Source organism: Tachyglossus aculeatus, chromosome 9 (genome assembly GCF_015852505.1).
Source record: "Tachyglossus aculeatus isolate mTacAcu1 chromosome 9, mTacAcu1.pri, whole genome shotgun sequence".
In the NCBI taxonomy this organism is placed as follows: Eukaryota; Metazoa; Chordata; class Mammalia; order Monotremata; family Tachyglossidae; genus Tachyglossus; species Tachyglossus aculeatus.
In genome coordinates, this window is record NC_052074.1 from 59,687,365 (window position 1) to 59,708,151 (window position 20,787).

Sequence of the window (20,787 nt, forward strand, 5' to 3'; positions counted from 1 at the left end):
TGGGAGTCACAAGGTTTGCTGCCCTTTGTCTGCTGCATAGGGTTAGGGCAGGGGCCTGGGAGTCACAAGGTTTGCTGCCCTTTGTCTGCTGCATAGGGTTAGGGCACGGGCCTGGGAGTCACAAGGTTTGCTGCCATTTCCCCTTTTAGACTGGGAGCCCACTGTTGGGTAGGGACTGTCTCTATATGTTGCCAACTTGTACTTCCCAAGCGCTTAGTACAGTGCTCTGCACACAGTGAGCGCTCAATAAATACGATTGATAATGATGCCATTTGTCTGCTGCATGGGGTTAGGGCAGAGGCCTGGGAGTCACAAGGTTTGCTGCCATTTGTCTGCTGCATAGGGTTAGGGCAGGGGCCTGGGAGTAACAAAGTTTGCTGCCCTTTGTCTGCTGCATAGGTTTAGGGCAGGGGCCTGGGAGTCACAAGGTTTGCTGCCCTTTGTCTGCTGCATAGGGTTAGGGCAGGGGCCTGGGAGTCACAAGGTTTGCTGCCCTTTGTCTGCTGCATAGGGTTAGGGCACGGGCCTGGGAGTCACAAGGTTTGCTGCCATTTCCCCTTTTAGACTGGGAGCCCACTGTTGGGTAGGGACTGTCTCTATATGTTGCCAACTTGTACTTCCCAAGCGCTTAGTACAGTGCTCTGCACACAGTGAGCGCTCAATAAATATGATTGATAATGATGCCATTTGTCTGCTGCATGGGGTTAGGGCAAAGGCCTGGGAGTCACACGGTTTGCTGCCATTTGTCTGCTGCATAGGGTTAGGGCAGGGGCCTGGGAGTCACAAGGTTTGCTGCCCTTTGTCTGCTGCATAGGGTTAGGGCAGGGGCCTGGGAGTCACAAGGTTTGCTGCCCTTTGTCTGCTGCATAGGGTTAGGGCACGGGCCTGGGAGTCACAAGGTTTGCTGCCATTTCCCCTTTTAGACTGGGAGCCCACTGTTGGGTAGGGACTGTCTCTATATGTTGCCAACTTGTACTTCCCAAGCGCTTAGTACAGTGCTCTGCACACAGTGAGCGCTCAATAAATACGATTGATAATGATGCCATTTGTCTGCTACATGGGGTTAGGGCACGGGCCTGGGAGTCACAAGGTTTGCTGCCATTTCCCCTTTTAGACTGTGAGCCCACTGTTGGGTAGGGACTGTCTCTATATGTTGCCAACTTGTACTTCCCAAGCGCTTAGTACAGTGCTCTGCACACAGTAAGCACTCAATAAATACGATTGATAATGATGCCATTTGTCTGCTGCATGGGGTTAGGGCAGAGGCCTGGGAGTCACAAGGTTTGCTGCCATTTGTCTGCTGCATAGGGTTAGGGCAGGGGCCTGGGAGTCACAAGGTTTGCTGCCCTTTGTCTGCTGCATAGGGTTCGGGCACGGGCCTGGGAGTCACAAGGTTTGCTGCCATTTCCCCATTTAGACTGGGAGCCCACTGTTGGGTAGGGACTGTCTCTATATGTTGCCAACTTGTACTTCCCAAGCGCTTAGTACAGTGCTCTGCACACAGTGAGCGCTCAATAAATACGATTGATAATGGTGCCATTTGTCTGCTGCATGGGGTTAGGGCACGCACGGGCCTGGGAGTCACAAGGTTTGCTACCATTTGTCTGCTGCATGGGGTTAGGGCACGGGCCTGGGAGTCACAAGGTTTGCTGCCATTTCCCCTTTGAGACTGTGAGCCCACTGTTGGGTAGGGACTGTCTCTATATGTTGCCAACTTGTACTTCCCAAGCGCTTAGTACAGTGCTCTGCACACAGTAAGCACTCAATAAATACGATTGATAATGATGCCATTTGTCTGCTGCATGGGGTTAGGGCAGAGGCCTGGGAGTCACAAGGTTTGCTGCCATTTGTCTGCTGCATAGGGTTAGGGCAGGGGCCTGGGAGTCACAAGGTTTGCTGCCATTTGTCTGCTGCATAGGGTTAGGGCAGGGGCCTGGGAGTCACAAGGTTTGCTGCCCTTTGTCTGCTGCATACGGTTAGGGCACGGGCCTGGGAGTCACAAGGTTTGCTGCCATTTCCCCTTTTAGACTGGGAGCCCACTGTTGGGTAGGGACTGTCTCTATATGTTGCCAACTTGTACTTCCAAAGTGCTTAGTACAGTGCTCTGCACACAGTAAGCGCTCAATAAATACGATTGATAATGATGCCATTTGTCTGCTGCATGGGGGTAGGGCAGAGGCTGGGAGTCACAAGGTTTGCTGCCATTTGTCTGCTGCATAGGGTTAGGGCAGGGGCCTGGGAGTCACAAGGTTTGCTGCCCTTTGTCTGCTGCATAGGGTTAGGGCACGGGCCTGGGAGTCACAAGGTTTGCTGCCATTTCCCCTTTTAGACTGTGAGCCCACTGTTGGGTAGGGACTGTCTCTATATGTTGCCAACTTGTACTTCCCAAGCGCTTAGTACAGTGCTCTGCACACAGTGAGCTCTCAATAAATACGATTGATAATGATGCCATTTGTCTGCTGCATGGGGTTAGGGCAGAGGCCTGGGAGTCACAAGGTTTGCTGCCATTTGTCTGCTGCATAGGGTTAGGGCAGGGGCCTGGGAGTCACAAAGTTTGCTGCCATTTGTCTGCTGCATAGGTTTAGGGCAGGGGCCTGGGAGTCACAAGGTTTGCTGCCCTTTGTCTGCTGCATAGGGTTAGGGCAGGGGCCTGGGAGTCACAAGGTTTGCTGCCCTTTGTCTGCTGCATAGGGTTAGGGCACGGGCCTGGGAGTCACAAGGTTTGCTGCCCTTTGTCTGCTGCATAGGGTTAGGGCACGGGCCTGGGAGTCACAAGGTTTGCTGCCATTTCCCCTTTTAGACTGGGAGCCCACTGTTGGGTAGGGACTGTCTCTATATGTTGCCAACTTGTACTTCCCAAGCGCTTAGTACAGTGCTCTGCACACAGTGAGCGCTCAATAAATATGATTGATAATGATGCCATTTGTCTGCTGCATGGGGTTAGGGCAAAGGCCTGGGAGTCACACGGTTTGCTGCCATTTGTCTGCTGCATAGGGTTAGGGCAGGGGCCTGGGAGTCACAAGGTTTGCTGCCCTTTGTCTGCTGCATAGGGTTAGGGCAGGGGCCTGGGAGTCACAAGGTTTGCTGCCCTTTGTCTGCTGCATAGGGTTAGGGCACGGGCCTGGGAGTCACAAGGTTTGCTGCCATTTCCCCTTTTAGACTGGGAGCCCACTGTTGGGTAGGGACTGTCTCTATATGTTGCCAACTTGTACTTCCCAAGCGCTTAGTACAGTGCTCTGCACACAGTGAGCGCTCAATAAATACGATTGATAATGATGCCATTTGTCTGCTACATGGGGTTAGGGCACGGGCCTGGGAGTCACAAGGTTTGCTGCCATTTCCCCTTTTAGACTGTGAGCCCACTGTTGGGTAGGGACTGTCTCTATATGTTGCCAACTTGTACTTCCCAAGCGCTTAGTACAGTGCTCTGCACACAGTAAGCACTCAATAAATACGATTGATAATGATGCCATTTGTCTGCTGCATGGGGTTAGGGCAGAGGCCTGGGAGTCACAAGGTTTGCTGCCATTTGTCTGCTGCATAGGGTTAGGGCAGGGGCCTGGGAGTCACAAGGTTTGCTGCCCTTTGTCTGCTGCATAGGGTTCGGGCACGGGCCTGGGAGTCACAAGGTTTGCTGCCATTTCCCCATTTAGACTGGGAGCCCACTGTTGGGTAGGGACTGTCTCTATATGTTGCCAACTTGTACTTCCCAAGCGCTTAGTACAGTGCTCTGCACACAGTGAGCGCTCAATAAATACGATTGATAATGGTGCCATTTGTCTGCTGCATGGGGTTAGGGCACGCACGGGCCTGGGAGTCACAAGGTTTGCTACCATTTGTCTGCTGCATGGGGTTAGGGCACGGGCCTGGGAGTCACAAGGTTTGCTGCCATTTCCCCTTTGAGACTGTGAGCCCACTGTTGGGTAGGGACTGTCTCTATATGTTGCCAACTTGTACTTCCCAAGCGCTTAGTACAGTGCTCTGCACACAGTAAGCACTCAATAAATACGATTGATAATGATGCCATTTGTCTGCTGCATGGGGTTAGGGCAGAGGCCTGGGAGTCACAAGGTTTGCTGCCATTTGTCTGCTGCATAGGGTTAGGGCAGGGGCCTGGGAGTCACAAGGTTTGCTGCCATTTGTCTGCTGCATAGGGTTAGGGCAGGGGCCTGGGAGTCACAAGGTTTGCTGCCCTTTGTCTGCTGCATACGGTTAGGGCACGGGCCTGGGAGTCACAAGGTTTGCTGCCATTTCCCCTTTTAGACTGGGAGCCCACTGTTGGGTAGGGACTGTCTCTATATGTTGCCAACTTGTACTTCCCAAGCGCTTAGTACAGTGCTCTGCACACAGTAAGCGCTCAATAAATACAATTAATAATGATGCCATTTGTCTGCTGCATGGGGTTAGGGCACGGGCCTAGGAGTCACAAGGTTTGCTGCCCTTTGTCTGCTGCATAGGGTTAGGGCACGGGCCTGGGAGTCACAAGGTTTGCTGCCATTTCCCCTTTTAGACTGTGAGCCCACTGTTGGGTAGGGACTGTCTCTATATGTTGCCAACTTGTACTTCCAAAGTGCTTAGTACAGTGCTCTGCACACAGTGAGCGCTCAATAAATACGATTGATAATGATGCCATTTGTCTGCTGCATGGGGTTAGGGCAGAGGCCTGGGAGTCACAAGGTTTGCTGCCATTTGTCTGCTGCATAGGGTTAGGGCAGGGGTCTGGGAGTAACAAAGTTTGCTGCCCTTTGTCTGCTGCATAGGTTTAGGGCAGGGGCCTGGGAGTCACAAGGTTTGCTGCCCTTTGTCTGCTGCATAGGGTTAGGGCAGGGGCCTGGGAGTCACAAGGTTTGCTGCCCTTTGTCTGCTGCATAGGGTTAGGGCACGGGCCTGGGAGTCACAAGGTTTGCTGCCATTTCCCCTTTTAGACTGGGAGCCCACTGTTGGGTAGGGACTGTCTCTATATGTTGCCAACTTGCACTTCCCAAGCGCTTAGTACAGTGCTCTGCACACAGTAAGCGCTCAATAAATACGATTGATAATGGTGCCATTTGTCTGCTGCATGGGGTTAGGGCACGCACGGGCCTGGGAGTCACAAGGTTTGCTACCATTTGTCTGCTGCATGGGGTTAGGGCACGGGCCTGGGAGTCACAAGGTTTGCTGCCATTTCCCCTTTGAGACTGTGAGCCCACTGTTGGGTAGGGACTGTCTCTATATGTTGCCAACTTGTACTTCCCAAGCGCTTAGTACAGTGCTCTGCACACAGTAAGCACTCAATAAATACGATTGATAATGATGCCATTTGTCTGCTGCATGGGGTTAGGGCAGAGGCCTGGGAGTCACAAGGTTTGCTGCCATTTGTCTGCTGCATAGGGTTAGGGCAGGGGCCTGGGAGTCACAAGGTTTGCTGCCATTTGTCTGCTGCATAGGGTTAGGGCAGGGGCCTGGGAGTCACAAGGTTTGCTGCCCTTTGTCTGCTGCATACGGTTAGGGCACGGGCCTGGGAGTCACAAGGTTTGCTGCCATTTCCCCTTTTAGACTGGGAGCCCACTGTTGGGTAGGGACTGTCTCTATATGTTGCCAACTTGTACTTCCAAAGTGCTTAGTACAGTGCTCTGCACACAGTAAGCGCTCAATAAATACGATTGATAATGATGCCATTTGTCTGCTGCATGGGGGTAGGGCAGAGGCTGGGAGTCACAAGGTTTGCTGCCATTTGTCTGCTGCATAGGGTTAGGGCAGGGGCCTGGGAGTCACAAGGTTTGCTGCCCTTTGTCTGCTGCATAGGGTTAGGGCACGGGCCTGGGAGTCACAAGGTTTGCTGCCATTTCCCCTTTTAGACTGTGAGCCCACTGTTGGGTAGGGACTGTCTCTATATGTTGCCAACTTGTACTTCCCAAGCGCTTAGTACAGTGCTCTGCACACAGTGAGCTCTCAATAAATACGATTGATAATGATGCCATTTGTCTGCTGCATGGGGTTAGGGCAGAGGCCTGGGAGTCACAAGGTTTGCTGCCATTTGTCTGCTGCATAGGGTTAGGGCAGGGGCCTGGGAGTCACAAAGTTTGCTGCCATTTGTCTGCTGCATAGGTTTAGGGCAGGGGCCTGGGAGTCACAAGGTTTGCTGCCCTTTGTCTGCTGCATAGGGTTAGGGCAGGGGCCTGGGAGTCACAAGGTTTGCTGCCCTTTGTCTGCTGCATAGGGTTAGGGCACGGGCCTGGGAGTCACAAGGTTTGCTGCCATTTCCCCTTTTAGACTGTGAGCCCACTGTTGGGTAGGGACTGTCTCTATATGTTGCCAACTTGTACTTCCCAAGCGCTTAGTACAGTGCTCTGCACACCGTGAGCGCTCAATAAATACGATTGATAATGATGCCATTTGTCTGCTGCATGGGGTTAGGGCAGAGGCCTGGGAGTCACAAGGTTTGCTGCCATTTGTCTGCTGCATAGCGTTAGGGCAGGGGCCTGGGAGTAACAAAGTTTGCTGCCCTTTGTCTGCTGCATAGGGTTAGGGCAGGGGCCTGGGAGTCACAAGGTTTGCTGCCCTTTGTCTGCTGCATAGGGTTAGGGCAGGGGCCTGGGAGTCACAAGGTTTGCTGCCCTTTGTCTGCTGCATAGGGTTAGGGCACGGGCCTGGGAGTCACAAGGTTTGCTGCCATTTCCCCTTTTAGACTGGGAGCCCACTGTTGGGTAGGGACTGTCTCTATATGTTGCCAACTTGTACTTCCCAAGCGCTTAGTACAGTGCTCTGCACACAGTGAGCGCTCAATAAATACGATTGATAATGATGCCATTTGTCTGCTACATGGGGTTAGGGCACGGGCCTGGGAGTCACAAGGTTTGCTGCCATTTCCCCTTTTAGACTGTGAGCCCACTGTTGGGTAGGGACTGTCTCTATATGTTGCCCACTTGTAGTTCCCAAGCGCTTAGTACAGTGTTCTGCACACAGTAAGTGCTCAATAAATACGATTGATAATGATGCCATTTGTCTGCTGCATGGGGTTAGGGCACCGGCCTGGGAGTCACAAGGTTTGCTGCCATTTGTCTGCTGCATAGGGTTAGGGCACGGGCCTGGGAGTCACAAGGTTTGCTGCCATTTCCCCTTTTAGACTGGGAGCCCACTGTTGGGTAGGGACTGTCTCTATATGTTGCCAAATTGCACTTCCCAAGCGCTTACTACAGTGCTCTGCACACAGTAAGCGCTCAATAAATACGATTGATAATGGTGCCATTTGTCTGCTGCATGGGGTTAGGGCACGCACGGGCCTGGGAGTCACAAGGTTTGCTACCATTTGTCTGCTGCATGGGGTTAGGGCACGGGCCTGGGAGTCACAAGGTTTGCTGCCATTTCCCCTTTGAGACTGTGAGCCCACTGTTGGGTAGGGACTGTCTCTATATGTTGCCAACTTGTACTTCCCAAGCGCTTAGTACAGTGCTCTGCACACAGTAAGCACTCAATAAATACGATTGATAATGATGCCATTTGTCTGCTGCATGGGGTTAGGGCAGAGGCCTGGGAGTCACAAGGTTTGCTGCCATTTGTCTGCTGCATAGGGTTAGGGCAGGGGCCTGGGAGTCACAAGGTTTGCTGCCATTTGTCTGCTGCATAGGGTTAGGGCAGGGGCCTGGGAGTCACAAGGTTTGCTGCCCTTTGTCTGCTGCATACGGTTAGGGCACGGGCCTGGGAGTCACAAGGTTTGCTGCCATTTCCCCTTTTAGACTGTGAGCCCACTGTTGGGTAGGGACTGTCTCTATATGTTGCCAACTTGTACTTCCCAAGCGCTTAGTACAGTGCTCTGCACACAGTAAGCGCTCAATAAATACAATTAATAATGATGCCATTTGTCTGCTGCATGGGGTTAGGGCACGGGCCTAGGAGTCACAAGGTTTGCTGCCCTTTGTCTGCTGCATAGGGTTAGGGCACGGGCCTGGGAGTCACAAGGTTTGCTGCCATTTCCCCTTTTAGACTGTGAGCCCACTGTCGGGTAGGGACTGTCTCTATATGTTGCCCACTTGTACTTCCCAAGCGCTTAGTACAGTGTTCTGCACACAGTAAGTGCTCAATAAATACGATTGATAATGATGCCATTTGTCTGCTGCCTGGGGTTAGGGCACCGGCCTGGGAGTCACAAGGTTTGCTGCCATTTGTCTGCTGCATAGGGTTAGGGCACGGGCCTGGGAGTCACAAGGTTTGCTGCCATTTCCCCTTTTAGACTGGGAGCCCACTGTTGGGTAGGGACTGTCTCTATATGTTGCCAACTTGTACTTCCCAAGCGCTTAGTACAGTGCTCTGCACACAGTGAGCGCTCAATAAATACGATTGATAATGATGCCGTTTGTCTGCTGCATGGGGTTAGGGCACGCACGGGCCTGGGAGTCACAAGGTTTGCTACCATTTGTCTGCTGCATAGGGTTAGGGCACGGCCTTGGGAGTCACAAGGTTTGCTGCCATTTCCCCTTTTAGACTGTGAGCCCACTGTTGGGTAGGGACTGTCTCTATATGTTGCCAACTTGTACTTCCCAAGCGCTTAGTACAGTGTTCTGCACACAGTAAGCGCTCAATAAATACGATTGATAATGATGCCATTTGTCTGCTGCATGGGGTTAGGGCACACACGGGCCTGGTAGTCACAAGGTTTGCTGCCATTTGTCTGCTGCATAGGGTTAGGGCACGGGCCTTGAGTCACAAGGTTTGCTGCCATTTCCCCTTTTAGACTGTGAGCCCACTGTTGGGTAGGGACTGTCTCTATATGTTGCCAACTTGTACTTCCCAAGCGCTTAGTACAGTGTTCTGCACAAAGTAAGTGCTCAATAAATACGATTGATAATGATGCCATTTGTCTGCTGCATGGGGTTAGGGCACGGGCCTGGGAGTCACAAGGTTTGCTGCCATTTCCCCTTTTAGACTGTGAGCCCACTGTTGGGTAGGGACTGTCTCTATATGTTGCCAACTTGTACTTCCCAAGCGCTTAGTACAGTGCTCTGCACACAGTAAGCGCTCAATAAATACGATTGATAATGATGCCATTTGTCTGCTGCATGGGGTTAGGGCACAGGCCTGGGAGTCACAAGGTTTGCTGCCATTTGTCTGCTGCATGGGGTTAGGGCACAGGCCTGGGAGTCACAAGGTTTGCTGCCATTTCCCCTTTTAGACTGTGAGCCCACTGTTGGGTAGGAACTGTCTCTATATGTTGCCAACTTGTACTTCCCAAGCGCTTAGTACAGTGTTCTGCACACAGTAAGCGCTCAATAAATACGATTGATAATGATGCCATTTGTCTGCTGCATGGGGTTAGGGCACGCACGGGCCTGGGAGTCACAAGGTTTGCTACCATTTGTCTGCTGCATGGGGTTAGGGCACGGGCCTGGGAGTCACAAGGTTTGCTGCCATTTCCCCTTTTAGACTGTGAGCCCACTGTTGGGTAGGGACTGTCTCTATATGTTGCCAACTTGTACTTCCCAAGTGCTTAGTACAGTGTTCTGCACACAGTAAGCGCTCAATAAATACGATTGATAATGATGCCATTTGTCTGCAGCATGGGGTTAGGGCACGGGCCTGGGAGTCACAAGGTTTGCTGCCATTTGTCTGCTGCATAGGGTTAGGGCAGGGGCCTGGGAGTCACAAGGTTTGCTGCCCTTTGTCTGCTGCATAGGGTTATGGCAGGGGCCTGGGAGTCACAAGGTTTGCTGCCCTTTGTCTGCTGCATAGGGTTAGAGCACGGGCCTGGGAGTCACAAGGTTTGCTGCCATTTCCCCTTTTAGACTGTGAGCCCACTTTTGGGTAGGGACTGTCTCTATATGTTGCCAACTTGTACTTCCCAAGCGCTTAGTACAGTGCTCTGCACACAGTAAGCACTCAATAAATACAATTGATAATGATGCCGTTTGTCTGCTGCATGGGGTTAGGGCACGGGCCTGGGAGTCACAAGGTTTGCTGCCATTTTCCCTTTTAGACTGTGAGCCCACTGTTGGGTAGGGACTGTCTCTATATGTTGCCAACTTGTACTTCCCAAGCGCTTAGTACAGTGTTCTGCACACAGTAAGCGCTCAATAAATACGATTGATAATGATGCCATTTCTCTGCTGCATGGGGTTAGGGCACGCACGGGCCTGGGAGTCACAAGGTTTGCTGCCATTTGTCTGCTGCATGGAGTTAGGGCACGGGCCTGGGAGTCACAAGGTTTGCTGCCATTTCCCCTTTTAGACTGTGAGCCCACTGTTGGGTAGGGACTGTCTCTATATGTTGCCAACTTGTACTTCCCATACGCTTAGTACAGTGTTGTGCACACAGTAAGCGCTCAATAAATACGATTGATAATGATAATTCACTCAATTGTTTTAATGAACACTTACTGTGTGCTCAATACTGTGTGCAGAGCACTGTACTAAGCACACGAAAAGTTCAATACAACAATAAACAGACACGTTTTCTTCCCACAAGGATTTTACAGTCTAGATGGGGGGAGGCAGACATTAATATAAAAAAATAGGAGATATGTACTTAAGTTCTGTGGGGCTGGGAGGGGGGGAAGAACAAAGCAGCGAGAAGCAGTGTGGCTCAGTGGAAAAAGCCCAGGCTTGGGAGTCAGAGGTCATGGGTTCTAATCTCGACTCTGCCACTTGTTAGCTGTGTGACCTTGGGCATGTCACTTCACTTCCCTGGGCCTCAGTTACCTGATTTGTAAAACAGGGATGAAGACTGTGAGCCCCACAAGAGACAACCTGATTGCCTTGTATCTCCCCCAGCGCTTAGAACAGTGCTTGGCACATAGTAAGCACTTAACAGATAGCAATATTATTATTATTATTTATTATTATTATTATTATTATTATTATTAACAAAGAGAGCAAGTCAGGGCAATGCAGAAGGCAGTGGGAGAAGAGGAAACGAAGGACTTAATCAGGGAAGTCCTCAAAATGATAAAAGGCAATCAGATGGCATATGCATTTTGATTAGAATGTTAGAAAATGAGTGATCTTTCAATAATATGCTTCATATGGCCAGGGCGTAATGTGGTGTTGGAAGAAATGATAGCATACATGCTAGCAGGTCATATCAAACTGCACATAGGGGTCAGCAAAAAGTGTAATCCCCTTGATATAGGAGAATGGATAATGTTCCCTATTGTTATCTCCAATGAATACTTTGCAGTAGGGCATCTAGGAAGCAGCCTGGCCTGGTGGATAGAGTATACGTCTATCTGCTGAGCAACCTTGGGCAAGTCATTTTACTTCTCCTGTACCTGGTAAAATGAGGATTAAGACTGTGAGCCCCATGAGGGGCATGGACTGTGTCCAACCCAATTTGCTTTTACCTACCCCAGTGCTACCTGGCACATATATAGGAACAAATACCATTATCATTATTATTGTTATTATTAACTACATGATTGATTTGTCAACAATGTCTGCAGTGTCCCCAAATTCTTGGACTTTGCAGCATCTGAAAACTGCCATTCTCACCTTTTCGTGAGTAATATGTATTTGCTCTTGTTTGGAAGCGAATTCTTCTCTTGTTCTTAATATTAGTTCTTGTTCCTTGGTTTTATCTGCGGCAACTGTCACCTTTGTCATGGCAGTCTTCTCCGCTTCCTTTCTGGTCTGATTTGCAGAGAGAAAATAAATATTAAAATATTAAGTGAGAGTTGTTTACATGGAAGAGCAAACATAAAATATGGAAGTGGTGTGGCCTAGTGGAAAGAGCCTGGGTCTGAAAACCAGAGAATCTGGGTTCTAATCCTGGGTCTACCGCATTCCTGCTATGTGACATTGGGAAAGTCACTTTATGCCTCGGTTTCATTACCTGTAAAATGGGGATTCAATACCTGTTCTTTCTCTTACTTAGATTCTGAGCCCCAAGTGTCACAGAGACTGAATCTGACCTGATGATCTTGTATCTACCCCAGTACTTAGTATGGTGCTTGGATCATAGTAAGCACATAACAAATACCATGAGGATGTATATATATATAAATATATATACATATATGTGTGTGTGTGTGTGAGTGTATTCATTAAAATAATAATATTAATGGTATTTGTCGCCCTTCCATTTATGGATCTAACTATATCAAACTGTCATTCATGCTCAAAGAAGTTTTGACTGAAAGTGAAATTCACTGATGGGGGCATGGAAGGCTTAAGAGGAAAATGAGACAGCCATGGTCCTGACTGTGCTGTGCATACACAGACTGTCCTTTGTAGGTTTAGAGAGAAAGAGGAAATTGAGTGACAATCTGCAGTAGTTAAAGCTTTCATTTTAAGTTTGAGAAGCTCTTAGCCTCACGATTGTAAGAATAATTTGAGATTTGATTCCAGTTCTCTTTAATGTCCCCTTCACTGAACAGGAAAAGGACCTGGGAAAGTTCTGGGATATAAGTCGATCTGCCATGAGAGGACCTTGGGAGAAGGATGTTATTTCTTGCTAGAGTTCCTGTAACTTGGCTGCTCTCTTCCTCACACTTCATGGCCTGAGTTGACCACCCCACTCTAAGTGCCTTGTCCAACAAGGCTCACTGTCCCTGCCCAGATTAGCCTTGCTGTAGGGAACATTGGGCAGACATCAATCACTGAGCACTTACTAGGTATAGAGCATTGTACTGAGCGTTTGAGGGAGAACAGTATAACAGAGTTAGCAGACACGTTCCCTGCCCACAGTCTAGAGGGGGAGAAAACTCTATTCCAATCTGGCTCTCACACGTCAGCGGCTCAGTGATTCCCCTCTGACTTTTACATTTTTGCTGGACCTTCAAATATAACATTTTAATTTTGTATTGGAAAGAAAACTCACATTCCATATTATTTTTTAATAAAAATAATTTATAGTCATCATCCTCATCAGAAGCATCTGTGGAGAAGCTACTGCATGCAAACTGCCATACCTGCAGGCCCGGGGGTTACGAAAGAAGTAAAAGACGCAGCCCAACCTTCTATGAGCTTACAATCTATTCACAATTTATTAATCAGTTTATGAATTCTGATGCCACTAACAGACTGTAAGCCCCATATGGGACAGGGGCCATTTCTGATCTGATTGCATTGGATCTACCCCGTGGCTTAGTACGATGCTTGGCACATAGCAAGCAAATACAAATATCTCAACTGTTTTTATTAGACTGCAAGTGCTTTGAAGGCAGAGACCACAGGTTTAATTAATTTTTTTTGTTCCCAAAGTGACCAAGAGAATGCTCTGCCTACATAAGTTACCAAACCATACAGTTTATACCAGTAATGAAACAATCAATCCTACCATTCTCCTGCAGCTCCTGAGTGCTTGGGCACCCAGGATTTGAGAAACCCTGTTCCAGATGATTCTTTAATGAACTGGGAAGGGCATGATAATAATACCTCCATTAAGATTAATGCTTTGACTTGGAATAGTGCTCTTGTTTTCCCAAAGCACATTCATATCATTCATGCCATATCCTGTCAACATCCTTATGAGTTAGGGAGAGGAATTATTCGTTCCATTTTACAGATCCCGCGGACTTGCATTCAAAGAGGTTAATTGACTTGCCCAATGTCGCACAGAAGTGACTATGGAAGAGTTATAATGCCAATCTCCTGGCTCCCATTCTCTTCCCACGGGACCCCATCATTAACTTGGGGAAAATGATCTGGCTCCATGCTGAGGTGGAGAACTTGATTGAATGAATGAATTGTGTTGGCCCTCTTTCATAGCTACCTGTTCTTGACCAGGTTGAATGTGCACTGCAGTTCTAGTTGTCCTTGTTGCAGTCTCCTCTACAGCACTTGTAACTGGTTCTCGCACTCTTGCCAGATCAACGGCAGCAACTACAGTCGCAACAGCTGCTGATTTGTCACTGTCTTGTATGACCTAAATTGGAAATACCAAAGACATCTCTTTCTACTAGGAATTTATATAGCGATGCACTGTGTAAAGACATACTTTACATACCTGAACTAAATCTACCAATTCTGTTATACTGAAATCTCCCAAGTTTTCAATACAGTGCTCTGCACACAGTGTCACTGAATACAACTGATTGATTGATTGAACTTCCAGAGGTAAACACCAAATATGCCCCCTCTAGACTGTAAGCTCCCTGTAGAAAGGGAAAGTATCTACCAACTCCATTAAATTGTACTCTCCCAAGCGCTTTGTACAGTGCTCCACACACAGTTAGCGTTCAGTGAATACAACTGATGGGTTATTCCCAGTGGAAATCAAAATGTAGAGCACAGATTCACTATAACATAATAAGGAGCCTTAAAATTGGTATCAATCATGGGTCAGTGTGTCTTCTCCATGTGCAGTGATGACCAGGACCATACTGATGCTCGAGTTTGGCTCTGTAAATCTGAACAGTCGGCCTTGAATGCTCACTGCCTGGACCTGCTGCAATGCCAGGGATCCAAGTCAGAATTTTTGGTTCAACCCCACAGTTAGTTCCCCAGATTGATTCTCCCTCCCTTACCTGTTTGGCCCCACCAGCTATGGCTTCTGTAGCCACAGAAGCACTGGCAGCTGCTCCAGTGGCCCCAGTGATGGTCACCTGCTCTTGGATACCATATCTTCCTTCCCATCGTTCTTCGGTCCTGATCTGAGTAGAACTCGTTACTGTTGTTTCCTTCATCTGGGATTCTGAGGAAGCCAAGTAGCCCTCTTGCTTCCAAGGGGGCGGGACCTCAGTGCCCAAAGCCATGGAGGTGCTTTGTGCTTTTCGAATCAGTAATGGGGACTTCACAGGTCTGACGGGGGAAGATGAGAGTCTTCCAGCCGGGGACACGGACCTGGGGAATCAAGAGGAGCGGTTCAGTGTCATCGAGCTGAAGATTGGAAGGAAACCGGCAGTTTCATTCACTGTGCATTAGAAAAAAAATAATCTTGTCCCATTAACCTATTTACATTTCCTTATAAAGCAAAGAATTCCATCAGAAAATGGCACTTTGATTCAAATCATAGTAAGCTTTATTCCCTGTGGGAAAATGTGACCTACCTATCTCCCTCACTTATTCACTCAATTTGTCTGGGCAACCAGATTTTATACCATACATGTTTCCTTAAAAAATCAATGGAAGTAAAAGTGTCTGTATGCAGTGGTTTCATTATACTTGACATATGTGTGTATTGTTCTTTGTTATTGATTTATTTTGGTCTTTCATTATCCCCTATGTTTATCTATTCTTTTCCCTAAGATTTTTTTTTTCTCCGACGCGTTGTGAAAATTGGTTTGTGCTGAATTTTGCAATTTGGTGTTATAGAAGTGAATCAATAGTCTTCATTAACTTGGGGTTTTTATGATGAAAAGATGGTCTCTTGGGGAACAGGTCAACCGGGACCCCAAAATTTGCATTCAGATCTTAGTACACTGCTCTGCACATAGTAAGCGCTCAATAAATTCCACTGGCTTCTAGACTGTGAGCCCACTCTTCTAGACTGTGAGCCCACTGTTGGGTAGGGACCATCTCTATGTGTTGCCAACTTGTACTTCCCAAGCGCTTAGTACAGTGCTCTGCACACTGTAAGCGCTCAATAAATACGATTGATTGATTGATTGGCTGATTAAGAGTTCAGGATTCATTCATTCACTCATTCCATTGCATTTATTGAGCGCTTACCGTGTGCAGAGCACTGTACTAAGCGCTTGGGAAGTACAAGTCGGCAACATAATTCATTGTGGGCAGGGAATGTTTCTATTTATCGTTATATTGTACTCTCCCAAGCACTTAGTACAGTGCTTTCCACACAGTAAATGCTCAATAAATATAATTAGAAAAAAAGGGTTACCCATTGGAAGCAGCAGTTCTGCAGATTTTTTTGCAGTCCTGTTTCAGTGGCACTTACGATTTTAACTAGACCTTAATAATTTTTTCCCCCTAGATGGCAGCAGTGGATTGTTATTTTGGCCACTGCTGTCTGAAAAACATCATTTTTAAGCTTGCGCTGGTAGCAATCAATCATTAGTGTTCAAGGTGCGGTTGCTCTCTGCTACTAAATTGGAGTGGAAATTAACAGTAAATTCCCTCAGTAATTATGGGGAGAAACGTACCCTCAGTCTTCTCGGAAGGAGGCTCTTTGTGAAAACTGTAAGCAGTCTAGAGGGTTTCTAGAAAAACAGTTCTCTATTTTACAAATGACTGCACCATACAGTCGTCAGTGAGGATTAGTTTAAAATATTGTGGGGCTTTCTGTTACTTAAGGAAAAAAAAAATGATGCCTGATTTATTCTCTGTCCCTTATTAGTCTTACTGTCTCAGTCAAAATAGCACTCTGGAAGTCTAATTTGAGGAAAAATAATTTTTTAAAGACACGATTAGTATGACAAGAATGAACAGCAGCTGGCATAGTGGGAGCATACAACTATGGAAAAATCAATGTAATTTAAGTCATTATAGGAAAGTGTTCAATTTGGTTCCTACAGGGAAAATCACTCAGACCGAGCTAGACACTATGAATTTATTCAATGAATTAATTTTGCCTTACTCCAGATTAAAATGAAAAATCAAAAGGACACCGAATGGATCTTTCAGGTAAACTTTCCTTCCCTAGGGTCCATTTTTTTCTCCAAATTTGACATACTTGACATACATTTCCAGTTTTAACAGCAATTTTTTGGCTGTTTAATTTGGTGCGGTCTTAGGCCGAAGGAGCATCTTGAGGTCTAGAAAACCTTAGGCTTTTTTGATCACTCTGAACGGCACCTGTGATTCTGAGATCTTCTAGTTGTGACTGCCTCTGCTACTTGAGGCTATGCCAAACATTCTGGGAATTTTGTGATAGACAACCTGGGAATCAAGATGAGATTTAAGAAATCCATTTCCACCAGAGAGTTCGACTTGAATTTTGGTTTCCAAAGCAGGTTTGTTACAAGAATGACTAATATCATTGTGCCACATGTCTGTTCAGGATTTCTGATTCTTAAAGTCGCAGATGTGAAAATGGGGAAACGACTATACAGAAAAAGCTTTTCTGACAGACTGTGGATCTGAACCGTTGTCGTGTCCCAGCATGTGAAGGATTAAATCTCCTGTAATTCTGTCACTTCTGTCATGATTCTGGACTTCACTTGTGTAAAATATCTTTGTGAAAACGCTTGCTAAGGCAAATGGGTGTTAAATGTTATTCGGTACCTAAATGGCCCATCAAAGCCATGAGTGAAAGGACCACCAACTAAGGAATGTTCACCTCAAATGACTGAGCTTTCATTCTCTGGCTCCACCCCTTCAGTTCCCCCTGCCCCCCAAGAAAGACTGTAGGGCAGCATGTTGTGATATACAGGGTCCCACACAAGCTAAAGAAAAAGGGCAACGCTTCATCTTGTCTCCTTCATCCATATGCCCAAGCACAAAGCATGATTCTTATCTTTAAGTTTTCTTCCAATTCTTTTACTTTCCCCCTTGACAAAAACATGCCTATTTTCTGCTTCGAGATCAATTAGACTCCATCCGTCACTGTCTTAAAGCAACCATCTAGACTAACCCGAACCCATCCGTAGCAAACCATGCATACAGTCATTGGTTCCAGTTGGCTTCTTCTCTTAGGCAAGGGTCAGAGGGATCTGATTCAATGCCTTTCCAGGTGCCATTGTGTTGGCCAATTTTTAGCCGCTCTCCTCTGTGTCTCTGCATCTGGCTGGCGGAGAAACGCCAAAGTGGTCATGGGACTATCTGAGGAGTGAAAGGGTCCTACCTGACAGGAGATGGTGTTGGTGCTCTAACGTGTCTGACAGGAGATGGTGACTGTCGGACAGGAGATGGGGATTGCTGTCGGGCCATCTGTGCTTTCGCGGCAATGGCTGGTGGGGTGGGTGACCTGGATTTAGGCTTAGTTGGTATCCGGGGTGGGGTTTTGTGGGGCAGCTGTTGCCCGCTGGCACTGTCTATCACCATCTCGACGGTTGCAATTGATCTGGCATCAAAGTGGGCTTCCATTTTCTGTAATAGTTAAGGAGAGAAAAGAATCGAGTTGGAAACCCAGCCTTCTGGAGACACGGCTGTCCGAATTATGGGTGATTTAACCCTCGAAGACCAGCAACCGGGTGGCAAAAATACCTTTTCAATTCGAGTTTGTCTTGTTTGAGAAATCTGAGCAGTTGAAGTCGAAACAATTGTTTTAGTCTTTTTAGCGGGTACAACATCTTCGCCTGTGAGAGGGGGAAGACATACATTTAGCATCCAGGAAAGACTTGTGTAGTAAGAAGGTAGACGTGGAGCCTGATTTCAATAATATGATACCTGGCAAATACTAAGTGTCTAACAAATACCATAATTACTATTAAATAGCTAAGAGTAGTTTCAAGCAGAAGCACTGTGGCTTAGTGGAAAAAGCACAGGCTTGGGAGTCAGAGGTCGTGGGTTCTAATCCCAGCTCTGCCACTTATCTGCTGGGTGACCTTGGGCAAGCCACTTAACTTCTCTGTGCCTCAGTTACCTCATCTGTAAAACAGGGATTGAGACTGTGAGCCCCACGAGAGACAACCTGATTACCTCGTATCTACCCCAGTGCTTAGAGCAGTGCTTGGCACATAGTAACTGCTTAAAAAATACCGCAATCATCAAGGTACCAACAGGTTTTCTGGTTGTTTCAAGACTTTTGTGTAACAATATCATTAGGTTGAATATGGGGAAGTGGGGTGAAATTTGCTTAGAAATTCCTTCAAATTTTATCTGCCATACTGGCTCTAATTATCCTCAAACTGAGTTTCCTCTAGGCTGGAAACGCCTGGTGGGTAGGGATAATATCTAACAACTCTACTGCAATCTCCCAAGCACTTAGTTCAGTGCTCTGCATGCAGTGAGCACTCAATAAATGCTATTGATTACTTGTTCCAGCTTCTGATTTCTGCCTGCTCAATGGTTTCAGAGTCTAGTTGGATGTTGGTGTTTGGCGCTTAAGACTCACAAGTACTGACTTCCGCTCACTTGAGCCAATGACATTTTCAAGCTTTCATTACCTTGAACCAGTAATTCGGCAGTTGAAGTAGCTCTTCCAACACTATTCGTAGCATTTACTGAATAGGTTCCAGAGTCTTCAGGATAAGCTTCGACAATTAATAAGCTGTAGAGGTCGCCTTCTTGTGAAATCTGAAAATCAGGGGAGCTTTGGATTTCTGCTCCGTCCCAATAGAACTTCACCACAGGTGTAGGGATTCCAGTCACTCTCACGTCAAGTCGAACTTGACTTCCTTGTCTCACTGTCATGCTCTGTAGTCTTTGTAGGAAGTTAGGTGGTGCTGTCTCTGCTGCAGAGGTTAAAAGATGGAGAGGAGCCGCAAAATGTCAGACACGAAAAATTAGCCAAGAGGTCAAAAGTGCGTGAACTCCAAGCCAACGAAGGCTCAGCAAATGGGTCTTCTTCGATGGTAGTTGAATTTGGCTTAGTCAACAAGATGGCAAGAATTGGACCAGTCAGCTTCTACTGGACCATTCTTTCGCTTCCTTTTCTGAGATGTCCTACACCGTAAACCCCTTGTTACTGCATTTCTTGGGGGCTAGACTGGTATTTCTCCCCTCTCCCTTTTAGCAAGACAACCGATCACATGTTAATGTGGCTGCATAGCTTTTGGTAATTGCTCCTTTAAAATGAACTTCTTAAAAGTGTTCTAGAGTGCAAAGAAAAATGTTCTGATTTGATGTCGGTCTCATGGGCACACCTGTGTTTTACTTGAATGCTAATTTTTAATTGAATTAGTTTCTAAATTTCCCCATTCGTCTCTTCTCCTACTTGATTTTTATACTGTGTAAATATCCTTGGAAAATCCAAATATTTATCTCCTTTCCAAATCTCAGTCCTAATGATAAAGCTAACTCTCTTCCTCCCTTCAAAGCCCTACTGAGAGTTCACCTCCTCCAGGAGGCCTTCCCACACTGAGCCCCCTTTTTCCTCTCCTCTTCCCCATCACCCCCCCCCCACCCTACCACCTTCCTACACCTACTTCCTAATATTAAAAACACAAAGGGAATGAGGCATTGAAGACCAGAAATCACGTTAACTGAAACATGGTGGTTTGCCCTCCTAGATGTAAACTTCCCCAGACTTTTGTGTTTGTTTAGGACCTGTAGGCAGGCAACGTTACAACATCATTATATTATACTCTCCCAAGCACTTAGTACAGTGCTCTGCACATAGTAAGCACTTAATAAATACAATTGACTGACTGACTACCTTTGAGGAAGCAGTGTGGCCTAGTGGAAAGAGCACGGTCAGAGGTTGTGGGTTCTAATCCTGGCTCGGCTACTTGTCTGCCGTGTGACCTTGGTCAAGTCACTTAACTTCTCTGTGCCTCAATTCCCTCATCCGTAAAATGGGGATTGAGAGTCTGAGCCTCATGTGGGCCAGGGACTGGGTCCAACTTGACTACCTTGTATTTATTTCAGCACTTAGTACAGTGCTTGGCACATAGTAAGCACTTAACAAAGACCATTATTATTATTACTATTATTTGGGAACCTGTAGTAAGTGTGGGGGGTGGCGGGAGGGGATTCTGTGGATCCCCCTCCCCACAATCCCCACCCTCCAGACTCAGAAAACCGCAACACACCTGTAACAAGTAGTTCAGCAGTACTAGTCGCTTGTCCAGATCCATTGGTGGCTCGCAGGGAATATCTTCCACTGTTATCCTTAGTCACAGCAGGGATCGTGAGTCTAGCGCGGCCATCGCTAAACGAGATCTCCATGCCGGGCAGAGAAGCAGCTGAAAGAACCTGGCCATCCCGAAACCAGCTCACCTCAGGAACTGGAAAACCTGCAGCAGGAGGGAAGACCCAAGAAGGACAATTCAGTATCCCTACAGCTAAGGATGCCTGCAGGGTTTTGTGCTGATTCCAA

The 20,787-nt window shown here is 47.3% G+C and overlaps 1 protein-coding gene across 1 annotated transcript in view; it reads right to left on the reverse strand.

Moving 5' to 3' along the window:
- The window catches only part of TTN (titin), a 326,517-nt gene that overhangs the window by 298,294 nt on the left and 7,436 nt on the right, over positions 1-20,787 (reverse strand). The window contains exons 2-8 of the mRNA XM_038751738.1: positions 20,501-20,704; positions 18,914-19,201; positions 18,012-18,103; positions 17,650-17,894; positions 14,435-14,750; positions 13,681-13,833; positions 11,460-11,597 (exon numbers count right to left, since the gene is read on the reverse strand). Coding sequence (XP_038607666.1) covers positions 11,460-11,597; positions 13,681-13,833; positions 14,435-14,750; positions 17,650-17,894; positions 18,012-18,103; positions 18,914-19,201; positions 20,501-20,704 — 1,436 coding nt within the window. The remainder of the gene's footprint in view (positions 1-11,459; positions 11,598-13,680; positions 13,834-14,434; positions 14,751-17,649; positions 17,895-18,011; positions 18,104-18,913; positions 19,202-20,500; positions 20,705-20,787) is intronic.